We start from the raw sequence: 20,516 nt of genomic DNA, 5'->3' as shown, positions 1-20,516 counted from the left end.
ATTCGCAAACGAAAAAAGCAGTTTTTTTCCACACCGTATGTCAGATCTTCATAAAAATCAATCAGCTTATGTAGAATGTTGTTACAGTACTGCTGATTGATTTTTATGAAGATCTGACATACGGTGTGGAAAAAAACTGCTTTTTTCGTTTGCGTATTTTACGCATTCTCTGTGCAACCTTAAGCAGCACACACCCTATTGAATTAAATCCAAACCACCCCGCCCACCCACTTTGCAAATCATTCTGTGACACCGTGCTGGTACCCGAAAAATCCTCATACGGCCACCGCTGCCGAAAATGCATAGCGTCTACCGCTTATTGTAGTGCCCAGACGTTGCAGCCATGATCTTACTCGTTCGACATAAGAACAAAAACCGATTCAAACGTGTACGCGTCACCTCTATTTATAAACTAACCGTATATGGTTTAGTCACTTAGGTGCGAGTGTGTGCAAATGCCAACGTTACCGAAAATTGATAGCGCTTATTGCGTCGCCCGGAGACGATGTTGCTCGTATGGGATAAGAGCAACAACTGATTTAAACGGTCATGCGTTGCTTCTATTTATGACTTTTCGTGTTTCATTGAGCAACTAAGCTGCCCTCTCTTGACGGCTGTGTCTGAGAAATCTGCCTCACGAATGGCAATTTTCCCGTTTTTCGTGAACTTTTTAAATTTACCAATTTCCAAAAGTCTACTTTTATTGGGGAGATATTAAATTATTACCAATGTTTAAGTTAGGTGTTTCTGAATCGGTTGGTGTATGAATTATTAAAATCCATCTAGTAATATCGGAGTTATAAGCGTGCAAACCTTACATAGTTTCGTTACATGGGAGATAGTTTAGATTTTAGAATGACACCTAGCCCCAGATAGTGGACTAAGTTATTTTTAATGTCAAAAATCATTATCTTGTTTGAGATACGGCAGATTGCGTGGAATGCATGGAATCGGTATTTTTCAGTTTGGTAAGGAGTTTTGAACCATCACAAAAAGTAGAAGAAATGGAATATTTTTGTGGTCTATTTTTATTAGGGCTATAGAAGATATTTCTAAACTAAAGATGAGATGGAAAAGTGATCTGATTCGTAATGGATAGGTAACAACATGATTCGCCCGAAGCCACCTTAATTCGCGGTTGCGACACGGGTAATTAAAATTATGGTAGAATCCTGTTCTTCGCATAAAATTGAACCTTTCGTATATCATAATATGTATGAGTCATCCCTGATTTACGAATTATGATACTGTTATTTTAGAAAAAACTATAATTCACTGAAATGTATGGTTCACAACTCCCCACTAATGGAGGTTCACAACTCCCCACTTTACATATCTTCGAAAAATACGTATCTCCATCGACACACTAAGGGTTTATCCAAATCTTTTTTGTCAATGAAAGCCAATTTCTCAAGGAATATTTTGCACTAATTTACTTTGAAATCAGCTACATAACGGGACTCCACATATCACAAATACAATAGAGTAAAAAAAATTGTTTGGTATATTTATTCGCCAGTTACCAAAACACCAAGAACATGAGTTAATGCAACATTTGCTAATAAGAAAGTGACGTCATACCAGTAGAAACATTTAAAAGTACACACTTAATTTGAATTACTGGGTACAGTAAAATTTTGCTGGGGTTTTGAACAGCAAACCGTCCGGTAATCAATTCAGTAAAACAATTCGGTTACCGAACTTTCCGCAATCCGTTCTATCCAAACGTCAAAAAATACTGGTCAGTCAGCAGTTTCCTCTGAAAATGGCGACTTGACAGATGGTTTGCTGTACCTGTTTTGTAAGTTTTTGACGAGGTTCGGTAATGTTGGTAGAATTTTGCCGAACAATCAGTCAGTATTTTACTGGATAATGTTCATGTACCGAAAAGAACAGAAGTGCTGAGAAATTCAGTTAAACATATTGCGGGTTTCAGCAAATTATTCGCAATATTACTGAAAATCGCTAAAAAATGAAAACTTTACTGCTATTTTTTTAACAATTTACTGACAGCTCAGTAAAAATTTCAGTTTACTGTGCAAGTCGTCAAAAGAAATTACTGAACAATTTTTGGCTGGCTTAGTGTGATAGTTACCACATTTCTATCATTTATAGCTTAGCGGGAATTGACGGTGTTCACAACTCCCCATGGGTCATAACTCCCCACCGTCCCCTACTAGATCCGTTGAAAATTTTATTCAATGTTTTTTTGCAACAGCACATCCATTTTATTCAAATTATTGTGATATATGCAACAACTCACATGCATTCTTACATTACTTTTATTATATGTTTTATATATACTACATTTATTTTATGAATTTTATTCACTATTTTCATTGTACACAATTGGTTTGGACTGGATGTCGTGGGTCGTTAGTTTATAATCACAAGATAAGAATTCGCTCACTGATCACATAATTCTTCGGAATCATGCTGTTGTTGATTACGTTTTTATCTGACAAACGGTAATACGATTTACGCGCTCTTCTCATGCAAACCATCAGGCAGTGTCTTACCAAGTACTGGAAATTCAAATGGCGAGATCTTGTCATTGAAAGGAGATTCTATGTCCTTTCGCATAGCGCATGAATGACTATGTTTATGGATCCACTTCTTTTTGGCCCGTCATATAGCGATAAGGTGACTTGATAACATAATTTTACCATCGACTTTCTCATAATATGCCGCCTGCACTCATGCCACAATTCCACTAATTAAGCTTTCAAAGAACCGCAAACTGTCAAAACACGACGAATAATAAAGTTTTGAGTAACGCCGGAATCTGCACTACCGACTTCGCGTCCGCGCGCGTTCGTATATTGAATGTCACTATTTTTCGCATGAGGTAAAAATAGCCTCCTGGCAACCCTATACCAACATATGGAGTTTGACAGCGACCTACTTACTATAACTAAGCTAAAAAGCCCCAAACAAAGAATTATGTTCGGCACTATGCGCTATATTCAAGTATTCCACACGAAGTTTCGCATCTTGTGGGATGATTAGGTACCATATCATTCAGAAAATCCGCACTTAGTAACCAAATTTAGCTTTTAATGATTCAATCAAAAAATATTATTGTGATTTTCATGGCAGTGATGCTGGCTGTACTGAAACGCCATTCTTGATAGGGGGCTGGTTAAAAATACGAAACTGCTCTAAAACTACCGACACGGAGAGTATAGCTTCTCTCAACGGCAACGAACAATTCCTTGAAATCTCATTTCATACTTGCACTCATAATTTTTCGCACAGTGTCCGTGTGTTATTCCTATAAAGTAATAGAACACCGAACCCCAGTCAACTATCAAACGAAAATAACCTTCAAACCCTTCGCCTTTCCTGTCTTCACGCATTTGTTCATACTATCCGTTTGGTTTCTTTTTATTTCACCATCACAGATTCCTGTATGGAAACCAAATCCGACATATTCCCGAGGGTGCTTTCGAGGCTCTGCCCGCCCTGAAACATCTCCGACTGGACGACAACCCGCTGGAATGTGACTGCTCGCTAGTGTGGTTCCTGAAGCTGCTGCAGCGCTCACAGCGGACTCTTCTCGCATCCAGTGGATGCAGATCCCCGGAAGCTCTCGCCGGCAAAAGTGTAACCGATCTGACCGAAGAGGATTTCCACTGTAGTAAGTATCGCGTCGAGCATACAATAATCACACAGTAGCCTAGTGTCCAAAAATGCATTCATTCTCGTGAAAGGTACCGGAATAAAGGCACAAACAGAGGCACTGACGGAGCGTCAGAGCCTGGATTGCTATAATTGTTTCACCATCAATAGCGTGGCTATGTTGTCGTAACAACTCTAGAACTTTTCAAATTGGGTCTGACGCTGCGTTCGAGTCTTTCATGAGATCATACTGTAGAACTATTCGTGTATCATTGATGCTCTTGACTACTGCCCGTTTAATGAAATTCTTATCAGCATCAGTTTATATGCATTCACAGACCGACCCCGGTTCCTTCCCCCGAGGAATTTCATTGCACTAACGATTCATTTTGCCCTTTCCCTCTCTCGCTCTATCAATTCCACCCACGCAGCCAAACCGGAGATTGTGACCGAGCCGAAAGATATCGAGATAAGCGACGGCCAGACGGCAGTGTTCACATGCAAAGCCGTCGGCGACCCCCGGCCGGAAATTGTGTGGATGCTGAACACGAACGAAATCCACTCGGACGATACCCGAATCAATGTGCTGCCGGACGGGTCGCTACGGATCGACGAGGTCACTGCCACCGATGCCGGCCGCTACGAGTGCATGGCAAAGAACAACATGGGTGAAGTGCAGTCCCGTCCGGCACGGATGACTGTCAACAACGAGGTCATCGAAACGGAGGCCGAGGCACCAAAGTTCATACAGACTCCGCCGGCCGAACTGGAACTGACCGAGAACCAGCCAGTTGTGCTGCACTGTGTGGTGTCAGGTGAGTTGCCTTTTAAGGGTTGGTTCGTATTCCCAAAAGCACAAAATAGATGGTTGTGTTGATTTTACAACGAAGCAAAAAAATCAAATTTAATTGAACCTTAAGAATAAAATTTGCAGGAAAATGCTTAACATATTAAAGCTTTGTAGGTTAGGCACTGTTTCAGGAGCGAGTTTTCACTTTTTAAAGTTTAGATAATTTATATATACTTTCGAATGAATACATCTCTAGTGTATCCTAACGATTACAGGAAAAAAATCCTTTAAACTTTCCTTGGGATAGTAATGGTTTCAGCGGGAAAAATTAGGTCCCATTCATGCTGCGGATAATTTCGTTTACACAAAAAAAAGTTATGTTTATTTTTCCGCTTCTCTGCTGATCCCCAGGAGCCCCGACACCGAGCATACTGTGGAAGTTCAACAACCAAAACATCCAGAATGGCCGCATCAAGCTGTTCGGCAATGGGTCGCTGATTTTGCCGGTGGCAACCTTGGACGATGGAGGCGTGTACAGCTGCTACGCCGGAAACGCAATCGGAAACGTGTCTGTCAACGCCACCGTACGCGTGAACGGTAAGTGTAATAATTTGAATACACACAAACATAGCAAAGCAAAAGTTCGCAGACGAGCCTTTGAGCTGGAAAGCAGCAAATCCAATTAATTTGGAATCGTTGAAAGCGATTACTACGAAAAAGTGAAAAATCATCACATAGAAAAATAATAAAAAAAAGCTTGAATTAACGCTTGGCCGAAAGTTGTCAAGTTGGTTCCGAAAAATATTAACCCCTGAAGACTTTATCAATATGTCCTGTGACCTGTAAACTTACTCCACCCGAGGCAGTCCATTATTCCGAATGGGTTCAAGCGGAAGAGTTTTATTCAAACAAGCGGTACTCCAATTTAATGTCTGCATACGTAATCAGTTCACATCGATAACTGTATTTCACGACAATTCATACACGGGTCACCGAAGCAATTAAAAGTACATCCCAAATACATGCCCGCCGCACGGCGAAACTCACTCACTCGAAAATTAAGCCGTTCCTGATCCTATTTATCCGGTGGAGGTGGCGATAGAAATACTTCCAATTTAAGCCAACGGCACCAATCGTGTTTGTACCTCGGATCGCCGCCTACGGTAGAGACTGTGGAAAAGTGTAAATCCAGCCTCGGGGCGAGCAAACGGCGCTGTTGTGTCCAAGTATAGCACTGTAATACAACGCCCATACGGGAACAGTGAAAGATAATACTTCCGATAAGCCCTCCCCATGGCACGATGTTCGTTGAATTGCAAAAGGGAAAGGGATTATTCTGGAAATTCGATGATGATTCCGTATTGGGGCAAATATGTGCAATACAAATTTGGATAATTGCGGTAGAAGCAGCTTAAGTGTCAAATTTTTACCTAGTTTACTGCATGCGTCTTAATCTGTTTTTTTCCTTTTTATTATTGAAAGGAAAGTGCTTTAATCATTTTTTCCGGAGCCCTGAGAACCGAATCTTATATACCTATCGACTCAGTTCGACGAACTTAGGCAATGACTGTGTATGGTATACTCTCATTCGTATTTCTGAAGTATGGCTGAATGGATCTTAACTAAACTAGTTTTAAAGACCCAAGATCAAGACAAAACACTATTAAGAAGTTTTTTTTTTCTAACTTGTGTCCTAAATTGTCGCCAGAATATCTGATGATGATTTTTTTCAAATTAGGAGATTTTTTTGTACTTTATTTTCTATTTGGTGCTCAGCCAAAAGTGGCAACTTTTCATCCCTATTGTTTATATGATTCGGTTAATTATTATTAAGATATAATATGCTTTCGCAGCTAAGTGATTTTTGCAATAGGAAGTTTTAAGCCTAATTGTCATGTGTATAAGGAGCTAAACAAATCTTATAAACTAACTGATAAACTATAAAGAGAGCTTTTTGTCGGAAATCGCTTATAATACTGTTCGTCATAATATGTAACGTTTGCTAGTATGTGCAATACTTTTGTGGCAAACCAGGGAGGCCGCATCAAAATCATTTTCAGAATTTTGTTCTGAATCCTTTGGAGCGTTTTTTCCTAGTAGCACAACTTGCCCAAATTGGAACTGCATATGGCATTGCCGCACATAGGAGTATTTGACCGAAAAAGCTGGCCGAAATTCATATTTTCCAAAACTGTTATGAAGGGCCCAGTAAACCATCAATCGTGTAACAATGTAGGAAAAGACTCATAAAGATGTCTACTAAGAGTCAATATCGTTATGACAGTCGATTTTAGTCTGTAGAAATAGATTTGTAATCGCTTATTACTAAAACCGATTTAATCCACCTATCAGTGGGATGGAACATTTCTTACACACATCACTGTTGTATTACTTATGAGTTTACCGAACTTTCGCGAAGTTGGCAAGCAACTAGATGTGAGATAAACGCAGTTTCGAGTCCTGCACGAATAACACTTTGAAACTGAATAAATTATAGAAAAATGATAAAACAAATGCTGAAAAATGTTGAAAAATATGTATTACCCAAGTTTATCGTGTGCTAATTATTTACTTTAACTGAATTTGTCAAAAAAACTGACTGAAAACTGTGCTTCTAAAGTTTCAGGTTTTCGTATGTTTTATTTACAATAAGGTTTTTACACAAAATTGCACCACCTTTTATTAAAGCGTCATTCATCCCATAAGAAATACATTGCGACGAATCGTACGCCGCGCTACGAATATTGCTGCGACGAAAAATAATCGTAACGTCTCCTTTGGAAAAACACGGACAATAGGCCATTACAAATCTTTTTTAAAAATTATGTCCAAGTACAATTTTTTTCTGAAGGGGGTGACAAACAAAAAATAAAAATTTATTTTTATTAAAACAAAAAAAGTATATTTTTTTCATTTAACATTTTCCTGCGATCGTTCTCGTGGACGTTTCCCCAGGGTGATTTCGGATAGCGTGGTTGTTTTACTTAAACAATTCAAGCAAACTTTATTGAATCAATCAAAAGTTCATATAAGAAAGGGATGGTTTTTCGTTTTAAATAATTTTTCGAACAGTACAATTTCTAATAGCGGTTTAATCTGTGTCTAAATTCCCGATAAAAGCTTGAATGATCACTAAGAACTTAATATGAACATTAAGGAGTACTTTTAGGTATTATCCGAAATTTTGGTTGCTTTGATAGTTTTCGAACCGTTGTAGTGGCACGACTTTACACAAAAAGCATGAAAATTGGTCAAAGATGACCCTCCTTAATAACAATGTACAGAAACAGGATTGTAGCATTTTACATATGGACTGGCGAACTGGTGAACGTACATTTTATGCATACTATAATTTTTCGAGCTCTAGTGAAAACGGCAGGTTTGGTTTATTGCTTGTGTTTGAAAACTTGTAGATTTGTTTGCTTGGTATATGATAGTCATTTGGCTCTGTTCCGTGTACATCTTCAAAATACTTGCATTTTCCCCCATCTTGTTGTGCAGTCGTACGGATTTACAAAACGTATAGGAATCATCAGTTCATATTTGCCTTTTTCATATAAGGAATGCAATCACTCTGAAACTCGACTTGTCAGGCTAGACCCGGAGTGTCGAGTGTCATATACCACTAGATTCAGTTCGTCGAGATGTGAAAATGTCTGTGTGTGTTTATTATTGTGAAGTTGTAAAGTTTTAAATGTGCATTGACAATGACTGCATAACTACTTTCAAAATTGACTTTCGTGCATAACCACTTAAAATAGTCCTTACTTTTCTTCCTTCCTTCTGCCCTACGAGACTGCATCAAAGCGTTATATCGTGGGGAGGCTGATTCGGTCTTGAGATGCAGTGAACTCAAAAAATAGCATGATCACTGGCACAACCTAGTGGTAGAGTTGAAAACTATTTGGTCTTTCACAGCTCTTGATCTTCCGAACAGGTTTTCCGAAGGTAGATACACTGTACAAGATCGAGATCACGAGATATTTCGAATAGAATGTTCTTTTGTTGAAATTTCAATTTCGCTTTTTCCATTTACATGATTTTAACAATCTATTTCAGGTTTAATGGTGGTACTTAAGGTATGTCCTTGTATAAACATGATTATATATTGTCCAGGAAAAATTATGACAAAATGATACAATAGAGCATACATTCGAGCCGTTTAGCTCCGAACACCTATTCGGTTAATCGCTGTGGTGAACTTTCGTGAGCCATGTGGCTCCCATTTCTGTGAGCCATTTAGTTCCTGTTTTCGCAAGTCATCTCAGTGAGTCATTTATTCCTCAGCGGCGGATTTTCTCCCGATACCGATGCCCGTTGCGTGAGTCAATTAGCTCCCAGTTTTGTCGCCATCTACTCGGATAGTCCATAAGCTCTGCTAGTGATTCTCCGATTACTTGGAACACCACATTATCCGCGAAACCGAAAATTGTTGCATCTCTGAGAAGGTTCAGCTTCAATATTCCATCGTACATTGCGTTCCACAGCGTCGGGCGTAGTTGTCATTCTCCCTTGTCGGTCTCATAGATCAGTGTTCGGTACTGAAATATCCTGCAGAGTTACTCATGCTGTACAGCGAATGGGCGATTGCTTCCCAGCTAGTACTATTGAAGAATTCTACATGTCTAAGGTAACCACCACGCAATAACGATATCCTTTTCTCTGTTGTCAACACAGCTCCCACAACCGTTTGGGTGGAATTCACTGTAGACCTGCCTATAACGAAGTCGAATTCCATGATATGCCGTTCTCACGGTTCGTGTACTTGGTTAGCTTGTTCAGGATTACTCTCTCTCTCTAACAGTACCAAGAGACATATTGACCTATACGCTGGAAGATCTCCAAGTTTTCCCGGCATCGGAAGCAACATCAGCTTCTTTCGCTTCCAGTTATCGGATCATTCTGAACATATCCGGGTTTTCATATATCGCTTTTTCAGCAATATATGAGAGGCTGGTACTTGGTCCTTCTACTCATGGCTTTCGCCATCTCGATCAGCTGCTTGTCGGTAATTCGAGCTTCTTCTTCGTGATCATCCTCCTCACTGTACGGCGAAGACTGGCTCAAGTTGCGGGGAAAACCTTTCGATGGTGACCTCTAGCTTCTGCGGACAGCTTTCAGGTGGTGCAGCTGGGCCTTTTATCTTTGCCATGCCAACTTTGTAGGCGTCTCCTCGAGAATTCGCGTTGGCTTTGTGGCAAAGCTGATCACTTCAAGCTTTCTTGTTCAGCTCGTCTGCTTTGTTAAGAGCGCCTCATGCAGCTCGTTTCCCTCTTTCGGTGTCACTAAGAGCACTCTAACTTTTTCTCCAAGCTCGGAATAACTTATACGTAAATCGGTAATCGTCGTATTACAGCGGACGACCGTTTCTCGGTTACCCATTTCTCGGTATGGTCGCATTACACGCCCTTGTTAGTACTGCCATTAACTCGTTCGCATTTAGGTTGAAGAGGATGCCCTCAAACTTAAATTCTTCGACGGACACGTCCTTGTGAAAGATCGCTGTTTTCCACTTTCACTCGTTATTCAAACCGTGTCCAGTTACCAATGCTGTACCAGATTTCTTGATGGTCGCTGTGGGTATATCCTCGCAAACTTTTCAGTCCATCTTTCCCGTCACTCCAAGGCAAACATTAACATGGATAATGGATTCCCGGCTCTCCCTGCGGTAACTGCTGATGGTACCTTTGTTTGTAAGATCTACATTTAGTTTTGCTAGAGCCTTCTTGATCGCTGATGGTCAGACAAAGTCCTTTTGATTCCAGCGTCCTTCTCGACAATTTTGCAAGTTCCTAGTTCTTGGAATATTTCAGAATTAAAGTCTCTTCCGTTCCTTGAAAAACGGCTAATTTGATTTTCACAAGCTTAGTCTTAAATGGAAGGTTTAGTAGCAGACTTTAATCTGGTGAAGTTCATACGTATCGCACATATGGGTGCGAAAATATGGTATGAACACTGCGATCCCATATTAAATCTTTAAATTTCAAAAGCCTTTCGGTAAATCTCATGCATATTGAATATTGAACCACATATAAATCGCCAGGAGTCTTATGTGAATTCAGATTGTTTCCTTATAGAAATTATTTTAGAATGGAACAACCGATCTCTATCGTCTGTTGCGTCTAAGGGGTTATATACAAAGTTGAAACTCAAAAGATCGAAAAAAAATTATTGAATATTCTGAAAGTACTTACTTTTGAAAATATCTGTGCGAAATTTCATCCAGATCGGAGCACTAGATTTCAAAATATAGCCTTTCGCAGCGCGCTGGTTCTTCCGCGTATGAAGTTAACACATAACTTTAAACGCAATTATCTCGAAAGTAAGTTGTTTGAAAAGTACCGTTGCGGTGAACGTGATATCGCAAAAACTATTCATCCGATTTTCATTATTTTTCTTTGAATTGTTTGTATTTACATTCTCGTGTACTTGAACGGTTCCTTTTTTATCCAAAATTTTTTGATTCTTTGCGATGAATTTTTGTTTAAAATTTTGAAGACCCCAAAATTTCATTTTTTGGTTAACACGTTTTATTTACAGGAAAAAAAATGTATTGGGAAACCAATCCGTTCAAGTACACCACAATACATTTTTCTTCAATAATCTTTTTACTTTTTTGATTTCAGTTGAGCTTCGGCTGGAAGAGCGTTCACTGCAAACCTCTGCCAAAAAACTCGCTACGGGGGATGGGCCATAACTCCGGCAACCTTCAATATTATTTTTAAATTAACTTGTTTTTAGAACTTCGATAACACTACCAACGAGCTGTCTTTTTCATTAAAAAAATGGCATAACACAAAATCACGAACTTATCTCTCTTTTTCGCCATAACTTTGTATATAACCCCTTAAAATGGAATCGATTCAGAAGTAGGTCTGTTAGCCTTGCCATGAGATGTTTGTTTGAGAATTCACGGGCGGGTCCTTCCTTCCGCGAACAGTAAACGTTTCGTTTGATGTTAAACTAGATCGACGATTTTATTCGGACGTCCTATCTACCATGTTGACCATTCTTGGTCAAAATAAAAAAAATCATGGGAGGGCAATTTCCAAACCTACTAGAATAATTTTTCAATTACGAAAAGCAAAACTCTATGAACGCTATTGTTGTTTTATAAAAAGTGACAATTTTTTTTTTAATTGAGGTTATTAAAACAAATTATTTGCCCCCTGATTTTTTCCAGCGATTTTGAAGAGGGGGGGGGGGTGACATAATTTTTAAAAAAGATTTGTAATGGCCTAATAGGATAAAATTAACCCTTTCATACCTAGCACATGTAGCGTTCCAAACCCGTTTTTCTTAAAAGTGTTAGAGTAAAGAAACACGAAAAACCTGTTGTGATCAAGATAGGTGCTTCTCTAGCAGTGTTAGTACCTGCTCAATTTTTACATACTAATCCTTAATACACATCTCCTGCAAAGTTTTCAATCTTTGAAGACATCGAAGATATATCAAAATATAATTTTTCACCGATAATTGAAAATGTCACTGACAGCACTGCTCCTGTGGAATCCAATCAGAACAATTGCAATAACTTCAGTTCTACGAATGTTTCTTGTAACCAGGGGGTCCGTAATTTCGATTTTAAAATAAACATTGTAAAATACATAATATGTAAAAACCTCATTTAATGAAAATCAGTATTGGCATTCAAATTTGGTTTGAAACGATTTTGAGTTTGGACTAATATAAAATTCAAACTAATATAAAATTTCTCAACAAGTTTAAAATTTTCGGGAGTGGTCCGGACCTCCAGGACCCTCCCGCTGGATCCGCCACTGCTTGTAACTACTAGCGCTCAAATAAACTGTAATAGTCACAGTTATTAGTTTTACTTGCTTTTGTGGGAAAATCGAATAGAACGAATAAAAAAAGAAAATGAAAAAGGTGATAAAATGAATAAAGTTTTCTTCTTATTCATTTTATCATATTTTTTTTTCATTTTGTTTGTATTTAAACAATAAAACGATTAAAATGAAAAAAATCAGTAAAATGGAATTAATAAAATATTTTAAATTGTGTCCAATTAACGTTCTACATGAAATGAATAAAATGAAAGACTGAACAAAATTAATCAGATTATTGAAATGAATAAAATGCGTGAATCGAAAAAATAATATAAAATTGCATAACTCGAAAAAAGTGAATTAAATAAGATAAATGAATTAAACTAATAAAATGCATGAGATAATAAACTGATTGGAATGCATGCAAAGAATTAAATAAATATAATAGATAAAATGAGGTTAAATAAACAAAAGGAATAAAAAGATTACCAAATGAAAAAAAATTGAAATGAAATGATCATATATTTAAAATGAGTCAAATAACGCTGCGCTGCCATCACTGGGACGCCTTTTATACCGTACTACGGAAGCCCCCGAGCGCTCCGACGCAGTCGTGCTACCAGCCAGCGACCAGCTCAGTCGTCTCGGCCCTGCGTTCGGAGGTCGTGAGGGGGTCTTCCGAACTCCCTTCTCAGGTGAGTATTTTGCTTTAAATGAGGATCCTGTTTCATCGGGTACATCACGCCCCTTCAGCATGTCGGCACGATTGCCACGTGACGCTGACGATTTACGGCTATACTACCAAAACGTCAGAGGGCTAAGGACGAAAATCGAGGACTTGTACTTGGCTGCTCTTGACGGCGACTACGATATTTATATTCTGACGGAAACTTGGCTTGATGATCGTATTACATCGATGCAGCTCTTCGAGGATTCTTATGTGGTTTATAGTGCGGATCGAAGCGTACATAACAGTGTTCATGACCGCGGCGAGGGAGTTTTGATCGCTGTTTCTTCTGTACTAGCCTCCTGTGAGTTTGGTGTGGATAGTTCATCAAGCATTGAAGTTGTTTGGACGAAGATTACTACGCAGACGAAGAGCTACTTTATTGGAGCTGTTTACATTCCTCCAGAAAAGCGACTTGACTGCACTATTACGCAGCTCCATCTCGACTCTATAGAACACGCTTCTTCTCAGGCAGATGCAAACGATGTGATAATAGTTCTTGGTGATTTCAACCAACCAGGACTGATGTGGGTTTCTTCTGGACGTGGATACGCTTACCCTAACCAATTATCCTCGACAACAAATCCTGCCAGCCGCTTACTTCTGGACGGGATGGCTTTTCACGGACTAAATCAAGTAAGCACGATTTCCAACCATCAATCCCGTTTTCTTGACCTTGTGTTCGTCAGTGAGAATGCTTTGCCTGAGTGTTCTGAAGCTTCCAGTGTGATCGTTCCTTTGGATAACTATCATCCCGCATTAGAAATATCCATTTCCATCATTAGTTCACCACAATATGAAGAAGCTTTAGCTGTGAATCGTCGTAATTTTCGCAAAACTGATTTAGCAGCACTACGTCGCACCCTATCGCTGATTGACTGGAGTGTACTACTTGATCAAGTTGATGTAAATGCTGCAGTCGATCTCTATAACCGATTACTCATTGACTGTGTTGAAAAATCCGTGCCAGAATATCAACCTCCCAAGAAGCCTCCATGGTCTACCGCCATGCTTCGGAATCTGAAACGCACCCGTGCCAAAGCCCTACGTGCGTACACAAATCGTCGATAACCTATTCTGAAGCGCTTTTTCGCACTCGCCAGTAATGAGTATCGCTGTTACAATAAATTGCTGTACAAAGGATATGTGAACCGCATCCAACAAAACTTACGACGAAATCCGAAGGGATTCTGGGCTTTTGTTAAAACGAAGAGAAAGGAAACGGGTCTTCCGTCCAGGATGGTCTACAATGGCGAAGTAGCGACTACAACGGCGGAAAAATGCTCCCTATTTGCCAGCTACTTTTCAAGTGTCTTCACGACTGATGTACCATCTGCCATCGAGCTCGAAAACGCGACCGGCGATGTTCCCATTGGTGCAGTGGATATGGATGTATTCACTATTTCAGTACAATCGGTTCTCTCTGCAATACGGAAAACAAAATCGTCTTATGCTCCAGGACAAAGTGCTATGCCGTCTGCTGTTCTGAAAAAATGTTCCGATATCTTAGCGATCCCACTGACGCACCTTTTCAATGTGTCGCTTCAGCAGCAAAAATTTCCCGATGATTGTTTTCAGTTTTCAGTTATGTTTCCGGTTCACAAGAAAAATGACAAAAGCAACATCGTGAACTACCGGGGAATCACTTCGCTGAGAGTTGAGTCGAAAATCTTCGAAGCGCTTATCAACGAGGTGCTGTTTTTTGCTAGTAAACATTACATAAGCCCTTGTCAGCACGGATTCTTCCCTGGTCGATCGGTTGAGACGAATTTAGTTAGCTTCACATCGTTTTGCATTGAAAACATATCCAGGAAACTCCAGGTGGACACGGTCTGCACAGATCTTAAGGCCGCTTTCGACACAGTTAACCATGAGATACTGCTTGCAAAGCTTGATAAACTAGGATGTACCTCGAGTTTCTGCCACTGGCTTCGATCCTACCTTGTTCACCGATCCTCTGTGTTTCAAGGCTTTATATTGCTCACTGGTGCGCTCGCAGTTGGAATTTGCAAACATCGTCTGGTGCCCTTATCATGCAACGTGGAGTGAAAGGATTGAAGCTGTCCAGCGCAAATTTATACGATATGCTTTACGTCAATTGCCTTGGAATGATCCGTTGAACCTACTACCACATGAGAACCGTTGCAGACTATTAGGACTACATACTTTGCAAGAACGTAGACATACTTCGCAGGCCATTTTCATATCAAAGCTTCTGTTGGCTGAGTATGATGTTCCCGATCTCCTTGGACAAATCAACCTCTACGCCCCAACCCGTGTTCTTTGCCCTCGGACATTACTACACATCGAAATGCGAAACACCAACTACGCTGCTAATAGTCCGATTTTAGCGATGGTTCGTCGCTTCAACGAGCTTGCCGAGCACTTTGACCTCAATTATAATTTCGTCACCGTTTGCTGTTACATTAGGTTAATTATTTTTAGTTTAGTTGATTAAGACTTAGTGTCAGATGAACACAAATTTCAAATACAAATGCAAATAACTAAAATAACAAAATAAACAAAACGAATGTAATCCATGGAAAGAATGGATTGCAAAAATGAGTATATAGAATAAAATTGAAAGAAAATTATTTAAATAAAGTAAATGAATAAAACAAATTGCACTAATTCCAGAACCATTGATTCAGAATATTCTGAAATGCTTGTGAAAATCCCATTTTTCTTTGCATATTTTCGTTCTTTTTTCTTGATGTTGATGGGCCTTAATTAGTCATCAGGAAATCTAGAAATCAGACATTTGCTTTGGAATTAAAAGATATCTTTTTGGTAACAGATTTCTGAAAAACGATTTTTGCGCAGAATAGAATTTTTAGGTCCAGTATTTGAACGCGTAATTAGAAATAGTGAACTAAGATATGGTCACCTGTAAATAGTATTCATTTGCATTGAAGTATATAGAAAAGTGTATCAAGTGTCTAGGTTATGTTGGCAATTATATTATTGTCGATGGCACCAAAGCCGTATATTCAGTCGATTACAATGCAGTCTCTTTCCACCCATCCTTATCACTTGAGAATTGTTTCGTTCAGTATTCTCGTTCTGGAGATATGGGCTTATGCATTCTACACAAAACAATACAAAGTGATGGTTCAAACTAGCAGAATAAGTATTTAAATTCATCGAAGATCCAATGGCCATTGAAAGTGTCCCTGGACTGCTCTTGAGACACGAACATTTTTGAAATTACAAGTCATCTTTTTTCGCAAATAAATATGCTTTTATTCACATTGATCATTAAAAATGTATATTGGGGTTTTCAGCACAACTCAGTATCAATTGTAATCGCTAATTTACATGTAGACTACGGAGCACTCAAACGAAACGTCTATTGATTTAGCCAATGCCTGTGCTAATTCTAGCATTGAGGCTTCAATTGAAGCGCGTAAGGCAAATTTGGGCAATTGAAACCATCGCTATAAGTTAAAAGTATCCTTTTACTGGGATGCAAGTATAGTTCGATAGTTTATGGGTCTTTGGGCACCATTTTTCCCGTATCTAATTTGCCGATATTTTTGGAATTTGATCCGTTATTTTTCGTAAAAGTGCATTCCAATGCAATGAATCTACATTCTCAATAATATCAACCCAAAACAGGTGTTCGTAATTTTCAAATGACACATGTTTCATTCGAAATTCAGTAAGGATACGAAAAGTTTAAAAAAATTTGTCTTCAAACAACCATATTACCAAATTTGAAATACCCAAGGATTTCCGTAATTATAGTATATACAAACGCTCAATATAGAATTGAATTAAATTAGAGTTGATGTAGTTAGACTCTCCTTACTGCAACGTTTCGAAGGAATAGCCCCTCATCTTCAAAGGACTAGGAAGATGGAAAGCGGGGTTCGAACAAAAATTAGTTATAGTTTTCTCATAATACAAATATTTTTCAAATTTTGCCAGGGCCACAAATATTTTCTTTTTCAAGTAGAATGTAATATTTAATTTATTTCCACAAGTGTTCTACGCTAAAATGGAAAACTATTTATAGCGAAACAGAAGACAAAAATGGGTTTGTTTTCTTCAACCTGAATAAATACAGCACAAGATTAAATTTGTTTCGATACTAACAAATATTTCAGATTATTTTAAGATCTTATGACACATTTTAAAAATGTATTTGGAAATATCGGGATAGATCTGAGTCGTGACAGTTGCCACGAACACGATTGTGGAAAGATCGGGGGTTTGGGAGGGGCGCCAAGTGAGGAATGGTAAATGATGGTTAGTGCTGTGACATTATTTTTGTATATTGGGCAAAACTTTGATTCCTTAGATCTTTATTATACATAATGCTACTGATAATTTTTACGCCATTTTTGGTATAATATAAATCATGCAAAGAAGATAAACTTTCACTAGAATTTTTTTTATTCAAAAACAGTTGCTCTCGGTGATGCTACGAGCACAGACTAACAGACATAACACTACGAGGGAATTCCCTCGAAAAACATCGATCCGACAATTTTCCCAGAACACTAGCTCCACCTTTTATTCACAGTCCCAAACACTCATTTACTGCTGGGTCACCCCTCAGGTTTGGGAACAATTTTTCACTAGTGGCCTATCCCCCATATGTTTGTTCATACATCAGTGGCGCCATAATTTCAAATGTGGCCACAGTCCCAACTACAAATATATTTAAAATGACCGTTAAAGCGGGCGAAGCTTTGTTTTTGAGTGCTATGTCTGGTAGTCTGTGCTACGAGTATAATATGAATATTAATTACGTTAGAAATCTATTTTCTCACTACTAGGTGAATTACATGGAAATCTATGCATTCATATACCATCCAACGTCTATCTCACGACTGAACGCAATGCTTAATCCAGCGGATAAATACTTCAACTCTGGACAAATTTTCATTTCGGGGTATGAAAACACATCTGCGTGATTCAAGAAGTTTGATTCCGAAAACATTTTGTGAATTTACTTAATAATTAATAAACTATTTCTCAAAAATTAATACTTTAAAGACAAAACAATGTTTAACTTCACTTAGGGCCAATTTCTTCACCCTCGCTTAGCGCTTAAGACAGGTTTAAATGTACTGGTAAACCTGGTTTAAAAGTTAAGCGAGGGTGAAGAAATCGACCCTTAAACTGGTGTCCAAAGACGAACCGATCCATCTTATACTGCTGGCTATTGTTTAATCCTCACACGCGAAGGACCGAACCGAACTTGCAAGATAACCTTGAGCGCGGATTAGCACTAATTTTTGTCGCTATACACTGTACGTACAGGAAAAAATGAGTGCATAATTCCGAAAGCAAAACTTGGCTAACCAGCCCCGGTCTCCCCTATGATTTATTTTGTAAAATCACTCGCAACATACCTTTTTGAACATTTCTCTATTAAATCACAAAGGCGCGTTGCTATGATTTAGAAATCCATTCATTTATTTGGTTCAACATCAATTTCATGATAACACTGAATCAACAATTTGCCTCCACAGTACTCGATTTGTAGCTTTCCAACGTCGGTTACGCCCAACACTCGCTAAATCACGTTCCACTTGGTCTGCCGATCGTGCTCTCTGCGCTCCTCGCCTTCTTGTACCAACCGGATCATTAACGAACACCATCTTTGCAGGATTGTTGTCCGCAGGCATTGTAATTCTCTCTCATTCACGCGAGAAGAAGCTTATCCGATGTCCAACTTTTCCGAGATATGATGAGTCGCAAAATTCTCCGTCTCCACAAATAGCGTGAGAATGATTTTCCGGATAAAATTTATTTGACTTTTTCCTTATCACCGGAGAAGGTGATAAAATTTTAATTTCGTGGAAATCAATAAAAACTCAATTACAAAGAAAAGCGTCAAAGAAGTATGATAGTCTTGTTTTTTCGCGTTTTGAAATAACGACAGTAAAGCAGCGAGCGAAAAAAGAATACCGTGATAAACTCATTCACTCATTCTCTGGCTGTTTTATTTATCCGGAGAAATAACACATTGTATTTATCCGGTGAAGTTGTGTGAGTGCCAATAACTTTTCGTGTGAAAATATGAGTTTTTATTGTCGCAGTAGCAAACTATCCGGGCGCATTTAATCATATGAGCGATAAATGCAATGCCTGGTTGCCCGCCATTCTTGCAACATGCCCTGCCCACCGTATCCTTACAGCTTTGGCCACCTTTTGGATACTGGGTTAGCCATAGAGTGCAGCGAGCACGTGGATCATCCTTCGCCGCCACACACCGTTCTCCTGCACACCGCTAAAGATCGTCCTTAGCACCCGTCGCTCGAAAACTCCTAGCGCTTACAGGTCCTCCTCGAGCATGGTCCAAGTATCGTGCCCGTAGAGAACCACCGGTCTTATAAGCGTTTTGTACATGGTGCATTTGGTGCAGAGGTGAATCTTTCTTGACCGCAGTTTCTTCTGGAGCCCATAGTAGGCCCAACTTCCACCGATGATGCGTCTTTGGATTTCACGGCTCGCGTTATTGTCAGTCATTAATAAGGATCCTACACTACCTCGAAGGCACCTCCGTCGATCGTAACGCTGTTTCCTAGCCGGATCCTGTCATTTTCGGTTCCGCCTACCAGCATATACTTTGTTCTGGACGCATTTACCACCAGTCCGACCTTCGCTGCTTCGCGTTTCAGGCGGGTGTACAGGCCTGCCACCGTTCCAAATGTTCGGGCGATAATGTCCATGTCGTCCGCGAAGCATACAAATTGGTCGGATTTCGTGAAGATCGTGGCCCGGCTGTTGAGCACGGCTCGTCGCATCACACCTTCCAGAGCGATGTTGAATAGTAGACACGAGAGTCCATCAGCTTGTCTCAGTCCCCGTCGAGATTCGAATGGACTGGAAAGTTCACCCGAAATCCTTCCGCTGTTTTGTACGCCGTCCATCGTTGCTTTCATCAGTCGAGTCAGCTTCCAGGGAAAGCTGTTTTCGTCCATGATTTTCGATAGCTCTACGCGGTCTATACTGTCGTATGCCGCCTTAAAGTCGATGAACAGGTGATGCGTTGGGACCTGGTATTCACGGCATTTCTGTAGGATTTGCCGTACGGTGAAGATCTGGTCCGTTGTCGACCGGTCATCGATGAAGCCGACTTGAATACTTCCCACGAACTCATTTACTTTAGGTGATGAACGACGGAAGATGATCTAGGCGGCATTCAAAATGGTGATCGCTCGGAAGTTCTCACACTCCAAATGTTCGCCTTTCTTGTGAATGGGGCAGATCATCACTTCTTTCCACTCCTCCGGTAGCTGTACGGTTTCCTAGATCCTGACTACTAACCGGTTCAGACAAGTGGCCAACTTTTCCGGGCCCAACTTGATGAGCTCTGCTGCGATACCATCTTTGTCAGCTGCTTTGTTGTTCTTGAGCTGTTGGATGGCATCCTTAACTTCCCTCAACGTGGGAGTTGGTTCATTCCCGTCCTCAACTGCACTGACAAATAGACAAATCCTCCGTTGCCTTGGTCATCTGTACCTACATTCTCCTCGCCGTTCAGGTGCTCGTTGAAGTGTTGCTTCCAAATACATTATATGATTCTACAGCCTTCTTTCACACCTTCAATAGATATTTTGTATAAAAATCACTT

General features: G+C 39.6%; 1 protein-coding gene across 2 annotated transcripts in view; it reads left to right on the top strand.

Moving 5' to 3' along the window:
• LOC131692429 (peroxidasin) overlaps positions 1-20,516 on the top strand; it is a 466,662-nt gene that overhangs the window by 269,752 nt on the left and 176,394 nt on the right. For both annotated transcript variants that reach the window (XM_058979473.1, XM_058979472.1), the window contains exons 5-7: positions 3,405-3,640; positions 4,053-4,436; positions 4,823-5,008. In XM_058979473.1, the coding sequence (XP_058835456.1) occupies positions 3,405-3,640; positions 4,053-4,436; positions 4,823-5,008 (806 nt within the window). The remainder of the gene's footprint in view (positions 1-3,404; positions 3,641-4,052; positions 4,437-4,822; positions 5,009-20,516) is intronic.

This window comes from Topomyia yanbarensis, chromosome 3 (assembly GCF_030247195.1).
Source record: "Topomyia yanbarensis strain Yona2022 chromosome 3, ASM3024719v1, whole genome shotgun sequence".
NCBI lineage: Eukaryota > Metazoa > Arthropoda > Insecta > Diptera > Culicidae > Topomyia > Topomyia yanbarensis.
The sequence above is the reverse complement of the archived record's forward strand: the minus strand, read 5'-3'. Positions and strand labels throughout refer to the sequence as shown.